Genomic DNA, 17,797 nt, shown 5'->3' on the forward strand with positions numbered 1-17,797 from the left:
GGAGAGTGGGGGGAACCCAGTCTGTCAATGCTGATAGTGCTGGAGCAGCTATTAATAAAGTCTGTTCATGGTTTATAGCCTGTTCAGAACATCGCCCTGGGGATCCAGAGGGTAGAAGAGCATTTCACCCGTCCCTAAGGTGCAGTGCAACGCCTGGAATCCACACCAGCCAAGCAGCCAAGAGACAAGACTTACATTGTCCTCCAGAGACTCTATAGCTCCATCTAAGTATTTTTATGAAAATTATGATGTTGCAAATTATAAAAGCTGAATGAAAATGGCAAAAATTGATAAAAGTTCCTCAATATTGCAAAAAAGGTTTTTCAACTCACTGGATTTTTTTATTGTTGTTGAAAACAAAATTATGCGATTGATAGCAATGAAAAAAAAAATGCATTTGCCAAATAAATAATGATGTAGGCTTGGTTTAATCTCATTGCACAACAGTTCAAAAGTGGCTTTTGATGTTCTGAAATGTTGTCTGTAAAATATCTGTTCACCATGGCCTCCCAAAAATGTTGCCCATTGTGGTTTTATGACCATTAGTTGGTGAATTAGAATCCTGCCAAGTACATTTCTTTGTTTTCATCCTTAGATGAAAACATGAAATATGAAGCATTAGCTGACACTAAAGAACAATAACAACTTTCCAAATAGTCATCAATTCTTGACAGACTCTTTCCAGTTTTCTCATGGATGTGTTTATTTTTTACATTCAGGAATCCAATTTATTCCGTGCTACCCTGCTGATGGAAAGCACCTAATTCCCGTTTTATTTTTTGCAACACTTCAAAAGTTTGCCGAAAAATTTGGTTGACAGTTGGATGGAAACAAAACTCGTGACAGAGTATGTTATCAGGACACTGCTGTTATGGCAACACCGGCTGAGAACAGCAAATGAATCCCAGCAGTGGGATCGAGATACGGTGTTTATGCTGATCGACGCATTGTACGGAACGCATCAGACACGGTTTACACGACTCTTCACGTTCGCTGTGAAAAATGCCTCGCCTCTTGACATTATCTGGGCTTTACTTTCCCTCCTCATGTATATTTTACAGAGGGATTACGTCTTGGCAGACAGACAGTGAAAGAGAAAGATCATTTGCATTGTCCTTGTGCAATCGGGGTTAAGCTGGGAGACATGGATCTGTAAATGACGTCCAGTGTAATTTAAATACGTAGATACGTAGTAATGCAAGCCGGGATGATCAGATAAACATTGCCATAAATAGTGTACCTACATTCTGCCCCCGCCTCCGCTTCCCCCCCCTTGGTTCCTGTCTCCATTTAATCCATAGCATCTTTACAGTCTGCCGTTACATAATCCAATGCTTATCTTAAATACTGGTGTCTGGTGTCCAGTGGGAAGTGAACTATAGATAAAATTATAATTTTTCAATAGACGCTGCACTCATGTTCCAAGGGATTCTTCTGAGTTTACACTTCTTTGATACTAATTATTTAGAATTGTACTTGAATAAAAATACAAAATAAAAATAAAATTTGCCATATTGTGTTGCAAAGCCGTCTATTTTTAAGTAGCACTGGGGGCCTAGCTTGCAAAGTCCCTGGAATCTGCAGTAATTTAAAAGGTCAACTAGCAAGGTATTTCATAGTGAACCTGGCTGTAATGAAGCCCTTCCCTGAACCTCTTGATCTTCACCCACAGGCTTTGACCACTTCCTGGTCACCTGCATTCCACAGGGTGGGCCGTCCTCTCATTGGATTACGCTTTATTATCACTAGCGGGAAGTGATTATTTTACAATGTCAGTCGGTCTGACTCCCACGCGACAGCGCCCGATCTATGAAGTGTTTCTTCTTGCTTTTTTGTCTTCTTCATCCCGCTCAGCTTCGACGGCTTACATTTTAACATTGTATTTATTTGAACAGGCGAGTGTACCGTTTCACGGGCTTTTGCCAAGTGGAGATTTTTCACTAGCGCTTGAGCGGTGTGGGGAATTAACAACGCATGCCTAAGTCTGAAATTTACCTTTATTAAACATGCCACCACTGCACTTCATAAGCCCAAAGAGTCCTAAGACACATACACACTGACACTTTTACGCTCAGCTTTTAACCACACAAGTGAGACCACTGGTCCTCCACAGAGACATAACTCAGTCACTGGAATGGGAACTAGACTGGGATCAGACTGAGAGGTTTACAATGGCCACAGCACCAGGGAGCAGGAGCTATAAGACGTGGGGAGCCTGCAGTTGGTCTCTAAAGGATTGCAGAAGAATAGTTCTGCTATGCACTCAATTAAGACTTCACAACAATTCCCCATCAGTGACTTCATGCTTGGGATAATTGATGCCAGTAACCATGCGCAACAATGCCAGATTTTAATTAAAGAAGATCATAAAATTTCTTGGAAAAGGTCAAGCAGCAGCAGAATCAGGAAGAGGTGGGTGGGGGTTGGGGAGAATTTCCCTGAAAAACAGGACAGGGCTTTACGAACTAAATGTGCCATAGAATCACAGTTTCCAACCCAGACAGCACTGCCTGCCTTGGTATTGCTGAAATATGAGAAACTATCATGGTTTATTTCAAGTTTATTTATTCTCTCACCACCTCACTAAATGATACTCAGCTTCAACACACCAGGCCAGAAATGGAGGAAAATCCTCGAGGTTAGAATATTTTCCTCCTTCTGTAAAACAATGTTTTTTCTTTTTTTTCTGTCAGCTTGAATGATATCTGCCAATGTAATTGCTTCCTTATTTGGCGAGTTAAATATTTCAAACAGTCGGCCCATCCTAATCCAAAGTTTATGAGAGAAGTAAAAGTATATTAAAAGGAAAGACATCCTGTTAAAAAGCACTGCGGAATGAGGCCATCCCCCCAAATGGTGTGTTTGGATCATCTGAGAAAAATGGATTACTCTCTGAAAAAAATATTTCCCAAGCTGTATTTACACAAAAAATATTTCCAGATTTGACTTCTCATTTAATGGCTGACATACATGCTGTGTGCACCGCAAATATCTTTCAAATTGACGGGAGGAAACAGAGACGGCCATTGAGGAAACCTGCAGCTCGCACTTTGAAGAATTCCACCGAAGAGGGGAGAGGAGACGGCAGAGAGAGAGAGAAAAATATACCTCAGAGAAACCTTGGCTTGAACGGGGCCGCCATGGAAAAACACTGATATTTCATGCACGAAAACGCCACTGTGCACCTCAAAAAGAAACAGAAGGTGAAAAAAGAAGCCTGAGAGAGGCTGGGAAGGCGCATGGGTTACATGAGACAGGTGGAACTGTGAGAGCGGGAATCGTTGCTCCCATGGGACAAGTGGGCTGTTTTCTTTAAGAAAAGTCACTAGAGTTTAAACTTGAAATGTGGATGGAGTTGGAGGTGAGAGACAGAAGACACACACACACACACATATGGCTGCATAACATCCTTACCTCTCCTGCAGTGCCTCATGGCCATTTTGCACCTCCTGGACTCAGCGATGGTGGGACAGGGTATTGTGTCCTTGGGTGGCTTCTTTACAATGTGCCGCGTCCGGGTCTCCAGACCCCACTTGAAGCCACAGGTTTTGTTTCTCCTGGTGCAGGATCCCCATTCACTCCACTGGCCCACCTCACAGCCCTCTGTAGAGAGAGAGAGAGAGAAAGAGAGAGTGAGAGGTGCCATGAAACCACAGCAGAGCACCATTTAGAGGCAACTCAGAGACCCCAGGTCAAGCTTTACTACGGGGTGAAGGAGCTTTACTAGGATGCTATAACCTCTGTGTGTGTGGTCCCCTTTGGCCTACTTGTACTTTCAAAAACAAGCAGGCCTACTGGGAAGTTACAGAATACTGTGTACAGGTAAAGCAAAGTGTAAAAGGCAAGGACTTACAATCTAGAAAAGCGGTTCTCAATCATGTGCCATCATGATCCAAGAGTCTGCAGAATTTCATCCCAACCAAACACTACAGCAGCTCATTTCATTGATTAAGGTGATTAAGATTTCTCTGGTTCAAGGTGGGTTAATCAGTGAAATGAGCTGCTATAGTGTAAACCTGCATATTCTTGGTTGGCGATGGCACAGGGTTGAGAACCGCTGATCTAGAAGAGTGATCTTCAATCGTGCGCCATAAAGGCCGAAGAGTCTGCAGGCTTTCATTCAAACCAAACACTACAGCAACTCATTTCACTGATTAGCACACCTTCAACTAGAGAGGTGAGACTAATCAGTGAAATGTGCTTTGTTTGGGATGAAGACCTGCATATTCTTGTGTGATATTGGCACATGGTTGAGGACCACTGGTCTAGAAGACATGGACTTCTCTTTATTTTTTGCAGTTTACGTACAGTACATCTGTGTTGTTTCACTTACCTCCACACTCCATGGTCTCCTCCAGCGGGGCAAAGCCCTCGGGGCACTTATCAAAGCAGCGCCCTTTGTGTAGGTAAAAACCCGACTTGCACTTGGTGCAGAAGTCTTTACTGAAGCAGGACTCGCAGTTCTCTATCCTGCACCCTGGGGAAGGAGGAGGGAGAGAGGAGAGTCATCAGGGTCTGAGCCGCAGTGCAGTGTACACCCCTCTCATCTGGAGTTGATCGAGAGCTAAGGGGTTTGGGGAGGGGGTTCTTGAAAGGATTATACCGTCTCTCCCGCAAAAAAGCCGTCGATGCCCTGTGAATCATTTCTCTCCAGGGCTGTGCTGTATTTCAGCAAACTTGTTTTGCCTGACAGAAATTTTTTTTTCTTCCTGTACTTGTTCAGAGCGAGCAAATGAACAGTGTGAAAATACGACAGCAGGGATGGTGAAGGATTACCTCACACTGACCTCTTTCAACACGGGCAAGAAAACAGATTGCACTGACATCCAACAGTCTACGTACAACATAAGAGCTCACATGTTTTCAACTAATGGTATTCTGCAAGAGGAAGAATACATCCCATTATGGCTCTGAATGGTATTCTTAATATGCTGTTTTATCAATCCACACTGCGCCAACCTTTGCCTGTTTCCATAAGCATTATTGGGAAGTGCGGTTTTTCATAAATATGAATGAAGGTTCATGATTACAAAGTTGGCCGGCTTTCGTGGATCCTCCAGGTTTTGGCTATGATTTGAAAGAGGGAAGGTGGGTTGGGGAGGGGGGACAACAACATTATGTGCTCCCTTGCCAAACAAATGCTGATGCATTTAGTGAGCAAAACACAACGGCACACTTATCCTCCCACGCCACACCCTGCCGCTACGCATGACACACAGCACCGCGCTGCAAAGAACAGCACGGCAATGTGTCATCAAGCTCTTACTCTGCAAATAGCACGTCAGGCAGGGCCAAATTACACGAACCACACCAACGGGGCGACGCACTGGCCCACATGATTAGAAGGAGCCTCCCAGAGCTGTCTAATTTATGACACTCCTCAGAAGCTCTATGTGGCCTGATTGCCCAATAGGCTTACCGCAATCTATAACCAACAGCCACTGTCTCCCTCCGCTCGCTGAGGCTTCCCAGGTAGGGTGGCATCTGGTCCTCTGATTGTGTCTCCAATAGGAACGCAACCCTGTATTAGTGCGTGTGTGTTTCTCGGCGCGTAAACGTGTGAGTTACTGTGATTTTCCACATGTGAGAGAGGCAGAGGCTGCTCTTTTATCTGTGACCCTTACAAGGCCCGGGGAAGGGAAGGTTCTCACAATCACGCCCCTTAATTACACCATCTCCAGCTAACCATCAGGCCTCCTCCTCGACATTCCTCCAAAACGAGGGGGTCCCTCCCCGCTTCACTTTGAACCCTAAAGTATGGCCTCTGCCCACTCACTCTGGTCTCACGCTTTCCCGACCAGTCTAAACAAACCATGGACACACACACACACACACACACACACACACACACACACACACACACACACACACAGCATACCAATCAGATATGGCTGGAGATACACCCACTTCACTGTTGACCCTGTATTCCACAGTCTGAAACGTGAGATACACTGACCATATCAAATGTTTGGCTCAAGCAGGGAGGTACAGCAACAAAGAGATAATAGTTAATCTAAAATAATCTAGGTAGTAATCCCTGGGTTCCATCATCATTGTTTTATGTAATTGTTTTTAATCCTGCCTCCATCCATCTATCCTCAATCCATCCTTGATCTTGTGTTGTTTCTTTAATCTGATTTCATTTTACGTATCTGTTCATTTTTCTTTAAATGCGTTTTCACCTGCTTGTGCTTCTTATTTTTTTTATCTCATTATGTATTTTATTGTTTTTACACCTTCCTGTGAAACACTTTGTAAACTCTGCTTTTAGTGCTACATAAATAAAGTTTATTATGATTATTAGTAGTATTAGTGTCAGTATTAGACATACTGCAGAGTATAGCCTACTTGTTGAGAAATGATGAAACACTGCAGGTTTTTGGATGCCACTTCTCTGCTGACAGATCTAAACAGGAAGGCCTAGTAAAATAACGTTATGCAATGCAGACACTCCCACCATCTCATTTACACACTTCCTCCATGTTATGCTCCAACATATCTTATATCTCAACATATGCATACCTTGTTTTTGATAAACACGAATGGCTGGTAGAGTTACACAGCGCTGTAGAGATTTTGGCATGGAATGTGTGAGTCTAGGGGAGGTAAGGCCACACAGAGACAGGATGCACTCTGCCTCTAGCTCCCATCCGCTTTGTTCCGCGTGTGAAAGTGGATCTCTGCGAGGCTCGGTTTCGATACGAGTCAAGCCCAATACAGGGAGCGAGATAATAAATCACAGAGCTAATTGGAAAGCGCAAAGCTGCCTTTTACCCTTCACACTTCCCAGGCCTGTCATCACCTGAGAGACTTTTAGCTCGCAAACAAAAAACTAAAAGAGAAAGAGGGGGGAACAAGAACATCTGGCAGTACTCTCAAGCACTGGCTTGTTGTGCAATCTTCAGTTATTGACAATAAATACAAGCAACCCAGATGTGCTAAATATTCTCGCAGTGGCGCTAGCGCTTGACTTACAACATTTTTACTGAAACGTCAGTTTTGATTTTAATGTCAGACCTACTCCAACAATGTTGTAAATGCTAGTAAAAGTTCTTTTCTAAATACAAGATAAGCAATAACGTCACTCTGCGAGACAGATGAGGTGGGTGACACATCAATACGGCTCCATGGGAGTTAGAATGTAGGGAGGCAAGGCTTGAGGGTCAGAGGTCATCAGAGAGAGAGGTGGGTGGGGAGGGATCACCATGACAGACATACTATATATCCCTCTGTCAGGTTATCAGGCAGGAGGCTATCTGGGACAGCGCTGGGCTATCTGGGACGGAGCAGGATGCGGTGATACTGGAGAAGCTCCCAAAGCGGCCACCGGCCAGTCGGATGTCCAGTCGGCCAGCCAAGTCGGCAGTTAGGCAAGCGGGCGGCCTGTCCAGCAGCCGCAAGCTCCAGACACAGATACAGGGGAGCGGGTTCACTCTCCCTATGGGATTAACCTCTGGACCACCTTTAAAGTCTTCATCTAGGCGCCTCAGGGAGACTAATGAGAAATAATGAGGTCATCAGATCCCATCGAAGGCCCAATGTTCCTGGGACTTAAACGTATTATCATCATTATCTCCCGGCCTGGTTCTGGGCGCGCGTTATATTATGGACGGAGGAGGAAAATCCTTATGTTTCAGCTCTGAGAGGAATTTCAAAGGCTCCCACTAAAGTGGCTGGGGGTGTGCAATTTAAAGTGATGTTGTCAGCACTGCATCAGTTCCACCGTTACTCATATCACTGTAATACTTGCAATTTTTTTTCTTTCAGTTTGCTTTTGCACTTGAATTTTATGTGGTTTTCATGTCAAGTGCATTTGAAGTTTAGAGATGAGTCACCGAGCGTCGCTTGTGATCTAATCGCGCATGCTTGGCAGAAGCCGGTCCCTCTGCTGTGGTCTGGATAGAGAACCCGCCGATTTTATCATGGACACTCAAAGCCTCATGTCAACTTCAGTCAAACGCTGTTCCTCAGCAGGCTGACAGGGCCATGTGTAATCACTCGATTTATTTACATGAATATTCACTGCGTAAAGAAAGGGTGCTAAATCATTTTGTGAAGATTGATGAATCTCTTGGTGTTCCAGACAGGGTCTTTCATGTTATCTGGGCTGGGGGTGGTGTTGTCAAACCACTCATCAGTCTACTGAGAGAGGCTCAGGCTCCTCCGGAAAGCTAAGCAGGCCTGATGTTGCGCAGCAGGAGTGTCCATGCCGTAAAAGGCCTGGCAGTGTGAAGGGGGAAAACAAGCCCCATTTTTCCATCCCTCGCCTCCAAGCGGAGTTGAACAGCTCTGACCTACTCTCTAGGCCCCGGGTTTGGCTGACATGGAAGCTTTGGCTTGCTCGCTGCCACCCAGCCATGTCGTGTGGAGCTGCGGATGGCAGGAGTTCATGGCAAAGGCCAGAGCTGCCATGTTCTTCCCAACTCTCTCCATGCTGTTTTTTCCACATGGGTGCTCCTCTGCACGCCGACATGGAGCTAGGTGAAACAGAGGTGGTGTTCCTGTCAGTCAGGATCTCCCAGAGAGAGATCAGAGATGACAGATGTGTCAGCGGTCCTCCTGGCCTATTCACTCCAAGGAACACATGCCTAGATACACCAGGATCTGCTCCTGAATCTGTTCAGCCAGCTCCAGCATACACACAGACAGCTCAGGCTTCAGACAGTGGTTGAATGCAGACAGCCCATCCACTCACACTATAGTATGCACAATTACGCAGTGTTTTGAGAAAAAAAAATCCCACTCCATGTCTCCATGTCTGGTTGTGATGTCCTGGGAGCAGGGCTTGGTTTGGTGGGTCCATTGTATTGTCTGGCAAATCTGAAAGTGTGGTTAGTAAAGCTGTGATGATTAAATGTCCCTTGGTAAAGCTCAAAGGCCAAAAGCAACTGGTCTTTTTTGTTGGTTAGAATGTGCAATGGAAATACCCACAAGGTCAGAATGAGAGAGAGAGAGAGAGAGAGAGAGAGAGAGAGAGAGAGAGAGACAGAGAGAGAGAGAGGGAGAGAGAGAGAGAGTTGCCAGTGCTGCCAGCTAAGCTCATGGTATTATGGAGTAGTTCCTTTACAGAGCCTTGGTACCCATTTGGCCGAGCCTCCTGATGCGTGGCTCCCGTCCACCTCCAACGCAACAAATTCCCTTGATGTACTTAAAAAATGAACGATCTTGGAAAAGGTACATCCAATCACCTGGAAACTTCTAGCCCTAATCAGATGTGACAAAGCAGCGAGAAATACAACAATGGGATTCAGTAACAGATTTTCTCAATACGAGAAAGGCAATAAAACAGAAATCACAAATGGCAATCTAGAAAATTACCTCCGACAAGAGAGTCTCTAGTGGCACATTACGCTGGCACTGGATGAGCTGTGATATTTAAACCATGCTTCCAGGATATTGGCAATCGCAGGCCCAGATCGGCTGGGTTTCCATGCTGGCTGGCAGTGAGCGGAGCTGGGGTTTCTGTGTGTTTTAAAGCCCGCTGCAGAGGGCTAAGGGCAACCGAGTCGGCGGCCAGTGCGTGTGTGTGTGTGTGTGGGGTGGGGGGTCCTCACAGTGTAAACCATAATACACCCCCAGGGAGGAAGTTTTGAGCATAGCCTTACTCTCACGCTGACCCCATCAACACCCTCTCTCTTACCAAAGACAGCTCTGATAGCCGTCTTTCAGCTCGTAACGCTTTCAGCCAGAGTGCGCCTGTGATACAGAGCGACACAATATGCTTTGGCTCGGGAATGTGTGTGTTAAAACCGAAGTATTATGAAATGTGACTGGGGCGAGAGCACGACTGCACCGCATTCAGACAGATTTGGCCGTACATGAAGTAACACACGACCGTCACTACAAATCCTCCCTGTGGAGCGGTGGGTTGACACCCGCAGAGGCTGGTGAGGGGCTTGCATCTAGACGGCTGATAAGAACTCCTGTGGGTACCACTGGAGTTATGGCTTAGGGTTTATGGCTCATATCAAACCACTCATTAGCTGCTGAAAGACCTAATGATGTAATACGTGCGCACGCAAACAAGAATTACGCAAGAAAAGGCAATGGTTGAAGAGACAGCTACATCTCTGCAATGGCAGTTAACACCGTGTCTCCCATCTCTCTGGCCTCTTTGGAAACCAGTTCAAGTGTAGCTGTAAACGGGCTCCCAGTTATGTTACAGTGCAGAAAAGTATAGTTTCCTATTGTTTGGCTATAATTACAGTGTTATTTTCACTCCAGAGATGGGTAAACACTTTAGAATAGCATGCCTTAAATTTCTAATTTAAAATCATCATCCTGAGAGGCACAGTTTCAGTGCAAGTAGCATCTTTAAATTCTCCTTCATCTAATTGATGTCTTTAACATGGCTGCCCTTACATGTAAATAAATAGTTGGGTTGTCCGATACAGCGGTTCGCCGGTATATTGGTTTGCCGATACTGGGCTTTTATTAAATATCCATGTTGGTCTTTCCTTGCCCGGTGTTGCATCACACCCCCAGCGCACACGTTAAAGTGTATTCATACCTCCTTTCCACCCATAACTCTCTCTGTCACATGGCCGTTGATCCTCTAGAGATCCTTTAGGGAGAGTGGAACTGAGGTTTCAGCCGGCGAGTGGCTGAGTGTATAAGCCTCCCCGCTTGTCTAGCTCTTGTTTTCCTTTACCCAGGCAGTCCACAAAACATTCTTGAATGAGATAAGATCACACAGACAAACTCTGGCGTAATAATAAGCAGCTGCTCCCTAAGTGATTTCAGAGCTTGTGTTTTAAAGCTCATGATAACAGAGACGTAATGCCACGTTCCAGGACTCTCTGGAAACCAGGAGCGTACAGCAGCTCTAAACTGTGCTGTTGGAGAATCCCCCTGCACTTCGGTCAGCCGTTCGGCCAGTGTGCCTCTAAGCCTCCGCGCACTACTTGCCGGTGCCAGCCCGCAAGTAATTTTCACTGACCCGACAATTAGCGTTCAAGCCAACCCAATAGAACATCCCATTATGGAGGACGGACGGGAACTGTTTAGCGAAAATGACATGCGGAGCGCAGCTGAGAACGAGGGTCAAATAGGAAACTGGATTAGAGAGCCATGACTGAAACGCCGATCACATCAAAGAAGGCCTCGCTCTGAGATCTGATGGTACGTGACAATACAAGATGTTGTTCTATGGGCAGTTTGTACGGAGTGGGATTCAGATTAACTTGCCACACATCAGTATCGTTTAAACTCAAAATTCACGCCGCATGGAGAGACGGCGGGTGGGATAGTGGGCTAAAAGTAAAAAAAAAAAGACTTTTTGCCAGAGAACAAGATGTCTTTCTCCTCCAATTTTCCCCGATTTATAAAGATAGGGTGAAATGACTGCAGGCCCCTAGGACTTTGCCTCTATTGTGGCGAGCAGTGATGAACATGTATGTGTGTTTATATGCGAGCATGCGGAGAGTAAGTGTTTTGGCCATGGACATCCAATTGATACCAGCAGTTTACTGAAAGAGAGGACTTTTAGTGTTTAAAGCTGCACTAGGCAAGAGTGTAATGTAAAAATACGCCGGTCTTATCAGCCTAAATCACAAAGTGAGGCTGCAACAGAGAAGAGTGTCCCACCCGCACTAATTGAGACGCAGAAGATTCAGCCTATTTGCCCAAATTAAATTCAGGGTTCGGGTGTGTACGCTTTGTCCGCCCCAGGTGACAAATTGAAACTTGTGAGTTGAATCCAAACTGTGTCCTAAACAGCAGCTGTCCAGAGAAAGCTGGACTCACCAACGTTAGATCTTTCATCTCTCTCGTCCCTTTGGTATAAAGCATCAACAACTCGCCAGGTTAATATGAGTGTCCTGTTTGCAGTTTACTGGCATCACATTATATGATTTCACAGAATTGAAACAGTTACCTCTGCCATTCGGGGCCACCAACACACAAAGTTGCCTTGTGCAGCTTTAACATGCTATTCATTTTCAATATTCAGCTGTTGCCAATGGATGTATTCGCATGGAGGTCAGTGGTGATTGGGTAAGCAGAACGCAGGGTTTTCTGCTTGCGGTTGCTACATGCCTGTATTATTGGGCCTAAAGGTCTCGACACCTTCCTCTGGGGCTTCGTTTCAGTGCGTCTGTCAGGGGTTTGGCACAGGGAAGCAAATGGGTTCAAGTTCCTCTCTGTTTTCACATGAAACACTCAGCCAACACCTCGGGCTCCGAGTAAACCTATAAAGGCAGTCTCTCTGTCAGACCAGACTCCATGTTAAAATACGGTTATGAGATCAGGGTGCTACATGAAGAGGAGAGGGAGACATTTCATTAATTGGATTTTGGAGCTGCTCTTCAATGAGATTCACGAGGACATTTCGATTATTCTCTTCCTTTTTTCACTCTTTCTGCTTTTTTTAAGAATAGAAAAACAGAATTCATAGTGTGTGTGAGGCTGAAGGTGTGGTCTGTTTCAAGTTATGAAACCAAAACAATGTTTTCCACGAAGCAGCATAGTGAAAACACATTTACCGCACAGCATATAAATCCCACAGAGTAATATGTGTTATAGTGAAATGGTTGATTGCATATATCCAATACGCGTTTTTACCATTAAAAAAATAATGAAGATAAGATGTTTTCAGATTTAAATCATATTATATTGTAGTTGTGAGTGCCAAGCATTCATTAGCCTTGTTCATCCATACTTAAGGGTTGCAATATCAAGCTTTGTTTTTAACAAACTCCAGTAAACATGGTAGGAGATTATACACATTGCTGGTGGAGGATCTGGATACATCGGCTGTTACAGGCTCAGTGCTGAAAATCAAAAACTACTTAAATTACCAAAACATTACACTGTCTGGTGAAAATCTCAATCCACTACCAGCTGCAGATGGTTGACAAAAAACTTTTCATTGTATTATCATGCCCTGATAATATGTACAGTACTGTGCAAAAGTCTTAGGCACCCTAGATTTTTTATATAAATTTCTCTTAGTCTTAGATGTTTATTTGTTTTCTGCATTAGTGTGTGAGTAGACTGCTGTTTTTGTAAATTTTTCATATTCAGAAACTTTTCATTTCATTAGTTTTGAAAGCATCTTCGCTTTATGGATTTCTTTGACATATGTCTAAGAATTTTGCACAGTACTGTATATAATCATCTTCGTTTTCCAGATTATTTTGAATGATGAGGCCAAGAGGGCTTAGTCAGTGATCCTGGATCAGCCTTCCTTCTTTGACCCCCTTCACACCTGACCTCCCATATACAGATTGTGTCTAGATATGATTCCATATACATTTATTCTGACATTTACTGACATTAAATTGGCATCTGTTCTTCCCTCACCAAAACATAGATAGCCGGCCCGTGCACGTCACTTCCCCTGGTTATAGTACTCTAAATACTTATTACAGTAACAAGTATGTTACTATTCCATCCACCTGACGCCTGTTTGATTTGTGTGCACTTTCTGGTTGATTCCTCGCATCAATGAGGCCAAATGAGTCTCTGAGGACCTATGGAGCTGGTTCGGGTGATCTGATCGTCATTTGGGGTGCATTTACAACCAGATTTAATGCATTTTTGCTCCATCTGCATACAATCCAATGAGCCAGGATGCATGTTAATGCAGGTGTAAAGGGAGTCTTTAAGAGGATTGATGAACAGCAGCCCTGATCCGAGCTCAAGTGCAGTATGAAACCCTGAGGGAGAAACTGCTAAGTTTCATCCACCTGTGTGGATGGATGAGCCGTTCAAAATGTGAGATATGTGTATCTCCTCTGGATATGGAGCATGTAATGAGACAGTAAATCATGTGATCTGGGAGAGAGGAAGTTGAGGGAGTGAGGGGGGTCGAAGAAAGGGAGGAAAGGCGGTGGTAGGGTGGTAGGGTGTGAGGGAGGTTGAACCTACTGGAGCACATGTTGAGATCGGGGCTGCGCATGCCGTAGTATCCTGATGGACAGTCGTGGAGACACTCCCCATACTGCCTCATCCGCTCCCGCCGCAGAAACAGGAAGAGTTTGGGCTGGCAGTTTACACAGCCGTTGTCCCTGGAGCACACCGAGCAGCCTTTACAGATGGGGTACGCTCCATAGCTAGCTGCAGGACACACACAGAACGACACACAGAGGAACAAACAGCAAGGTGATTAGTAGGATGGAATAAAATACACAGTGCTAAAGACAGAGCATTAACGAATCTATGGGCTGCAATATAACGTGTACTTACTAACTGGCCAATTTTATAAAACTATCCGACCACATTTTATTGCCGGAGGGGCAAGTGTACATGTGCTGATGTCACTAAGGGACTGTAGGATTTTCATTAGGTCCTTGTTGAACTGCCATGTCTGAAATGACTGTGGTACTAACCAATACGCTGGCTGATGGCTTGTAAGTTACTGATCCAGCTGCCGACTACGGTGGCATTGAAAGATTGATGTTTGCATTTCACATTTCTCCACAATTCATATTGCTTGTAAGTGCTTGGCTAGCTAGTAGAAGATTTGTTTCATGTTCCCTGGCTTCCTGATAGGATGTAGGCTAATGTTAGCATAGTAGGCCTTGCTAAGTTAGGTTAGGTTAGTAGTAATGTTAGTAATAGTGAGCTAATATTAATGATTTAATTTTATTCCATTTGCCAAGACACTCAGAGCTGTAATGCAATAAAATCACACTTTTTTTCACTTATTATTTTTTGTTAATATGTGTCTGTGTGTGTGTCTGGACATGCTAGAGAATCCGTTGGCTAAGGTGCATAGGACTATGTACACACAACATCCTGGATGCAAATTTGGCCTGGGATTTTTTTTTTTTAACAAAATCACTCACTCAAAATCACTTATCTCTTCTGTCTCTACCCAACGCTATCAAATAAAGACAAAAAATGGCAATAAAATGAAAATGTGTGTAGGTGTACTATTCATTTGGTAAGGTAACACAAAAAGTGAATGCTTGGACACTTCCAGCATCGCAAAACTGCAGATGTCCTCAATTTCAACCAACGATGAGGACAGGATGAACTTGAGGCAATAGGCTGAACTGAGGGAGGGCTGACCAGTTGAATAGTAGAATACAACCGGACTACAAGAATAAAACCAAAGCAATCGTAATAGATATATCAGCGGGATATTCTCTAATTCATAGTAAATATGTCCAATTCAACAATTTGTCATTCATGCAAACTCTGGTTCCCCTCTCAATGTTTGAATGCTGATTGGTTATGAATGTGAATATTGCATTAATTCTGGTCAGAGCTGGTCTCCTGAACGATTGTGTTGAGACAGCCGATGAAAGCCCCCAAACCGCAGTGGCTCTGGCCTCGGCTCGAGTTGCCTGCGGAAGACAAAGGAGCCAGTAAAAAGACAGTCCATTCCACAATAAGTGACTTTTAATGTAAACTCCTTAGCGTCCCGTTTACAGGAAAATGTCCTTGGGCGAATCCAATCTCTCCAAACGAGAGACACTTCTATTGATCTGAGCCAAGTCTTAAATATCACAGGCAGAGACAGGGTAACAGCACAGCTCCAACTGAGCGACCTACCACAACGCTTAATAAAACACTGTGCAGCAAACTGGACAAACCCTGAGAGACAGAGCAGAGCATGCCTGCGTTACTGGCCGTGGATCCGCATATTAGATTTCTCTGAACAGATTCACCCAGACGAAAGCGAGCGCTAAGTGGGCCCAGTGCAAGCATCAGTTTGTAATCATGTGAAAATCAGCGAGCGGATGTCAGCGGCTGACTTGGACTCATCCTTTTTCACTTCTTCTGTTGGAGCGCTGAGAGACAGTCCAAAGAGAGGTATGCCGGCTCTGCCAAACTATACTCGGCCTCCTGAAGCAGGGATGGATGGACTGAGATTAAGTGCTAATCAGAATGTGTCTCTGACAGTCTTTAGGGATGAGGTTTACAGCGACACCCCATCGATCACAGCCAGCGCCGGGATGTGCGCTCCAAGCCTATTCATCACACAGACTGGTGATTGCTCATCTCCAGTCGGAGCCGCTCGCTCGGTAAGACATGAAGGAGAAATAAAAACCCCAATCATGAGCAGTTTTGGCGCTCGCAATTCTCAGATGGAAAATTGCATTTTACGTTCAACTGTCAATCCGGTGTCTAAGACATTCGTATTTTTCATTTCAGATGTGCCAAGGCAGGTCATCTCTCAATCCAATATACTTCCACCATCTTCCCAAGAGTCACTTTGCTTTTACTCCCTTGGTAACCACAGGTGCTGCTTGGAAAGTATAGATCTGACTTAAGTTTATTGACTTTACAGAACTCACTTGACGTTTTTGACATTTAAATCCCCCAAATCCACAAAATTGCTAAAAAGCACTTACATGCATAAATATTTTAAGTAAAATTCAATAAGTTCCATGAATAAACAATAAATGTCACTTTCAGTCAAAAAAAAAGTATTTCTAGTCACGAAGCTGTTCTCAAAATGTATTAAAATTGTTTTTCCCCTCAGATAGTAACACCACAAACTAAGACATTTTGAAATATATCTCATACTTCATTCTGTCAGTCTTTCCGTTCAGTAAAAATAAACGGCAACATTAGACCAAACCTCAACACTTAGCCATATATTTCTGTAGAATATACAATCTTGGTGTGTTTACAACAAACTGACATTCACATTAACTTGGTCACATTTACTCCCTCCACCCGCTCCAAAACTTGACTTTTAACACGACGCTGAAAGAAAGGGAAAGCCAACTTGGCACAGGTGAAGGACTGTGAAGAGCTGGAAAGTTTATTTCCTCAGTGGAGAGAGCTGAATGGTGAAAGTAGGTATGGCAGAGTGCTATCACAGCGTGTCTTGTCTTTCATCATTTTGGGTGGGCTGCCTCTGGCCTAACTCTATTACTATTAACAGCATCCTAACAATAATACAAAAATAACATGATCACCTCAGCTCACTGGCCAATCAGTCAGCAGGGAGATTCCAGTCATTGAAATGCCTCATCACGTCTGGTTCAAAGATCCCGTTTCACTCTTTGTTGTCGAACATTTGTTTTGCCGGTTGCTAATCTCGTAACGCACGCTGATTGAGGCAAACAGCATCATATGCCGTTTGAATCCAGCGGATCCCACATCCTACAATTACCATATGGCTGGAAAAGAGGGAAGGAAGCGCCGCGCAATCGAGAGAAACCCTTTTGGTGCAGATCTCGGGAGACATTTGGATCAGGTTGTGTCTGAGTGTGTCTGTGGAGGGGTTTCGAACTTCAGCCCACAGGTATGTCAGGAGAGAGGCCACAACTCACAGCGTCTGGAGCAGCGCTGTCCAACTCACGTCTTACAGTACCGGCATAATGTCTAGCGCACTTTACATCAATCTGTCGACTGCCATTCAGAAAGAAAACACTTGTTCACACGAATTCGAATTGAATCAAGGCAAGAAAAATTAGAAAAGAGTTCCTTTTCAGTATAAGTTAAACTATAGAAATATCTGGGAGGCTCCTGAGTAAAATTAAGCAGCCGTTTAACCATTTACTAACAGTGCCAGCATCATGTACCGGATTAAGCAAATTCATTCATGATGGATTAAGCAAACCACTGGACAGATACAAGCAGCCAATCAGATAGACTTCAAAGCAGGCCTCTCTGCCTCCTCTGCTCTCGTGTTAGACTTCATCTCAGAGAAACTGTAATCGCCATGCGGTCCAGATGTGTAAACAGCATCTACGGCCATGTTTTTAACTACAGAGGAGACGATCAAAGTGCAATGGGTACAGTGAAGGTTCTGGGCTTTCTGTAAATTACAGCAGCTTAACCAAATTTGGCACCAAACTGTGCTTTAAATATACAGCTACGTGTGCCGTGTTCT

At 44.4% G+C, this 17,797-nt stretch overlaps 1 protein-coding gene across 2 annotated transcripts in view; it reads right to left on the bottom strand.

The window, feature by feature from the left end:
- The window catches only part of rspo2 (R-spondin 2), a 58,591-nt gene that overhangs the window by 19,240 nt on the left and 21,554 nt on the right, over window positions 1-17,797 (bottom strand). For both annotated transcript variants that reach the window (XM_071527473.1, XM_071527474.1), the window contains 3 exons: window positions 13,870-14,058; window positions 4,334-4,477; window positions 3,415-3,603 (listed from right to left, as the gene is read on the bottom strand). In XM_071527473.1, the coding sequence (XP_071383574.1) occupies window positions 3,415-3,603; window positions 4,334-4,477; window positions 13,870-14,058 (522 nt within the window). The remainder of the gene's footprint in view (window positions 1-3,414; window positions 3,604-4,333; window positions 4,478-13,869; window positions 14,059-17,797) is intronic.

This window comes from Centroberyx affinis, unplaced genomic scaffold (genome assembly GCF_046629955.1).
Source record: "Centroberyx affinis isolate AG114_WGS23_722 - 3 ecotype Tasmania unplaced genomic scaffold, CSIRO-AGI_Caff_v1 ptg001541l_1, whole genome shotgun sequence".
Lineage (NCBI taxonomy): Eukaryota > Metazoa > Chordata > Actinopteri > Beryciformes > Berycidae > Centroberyx > Centroberyx affinis.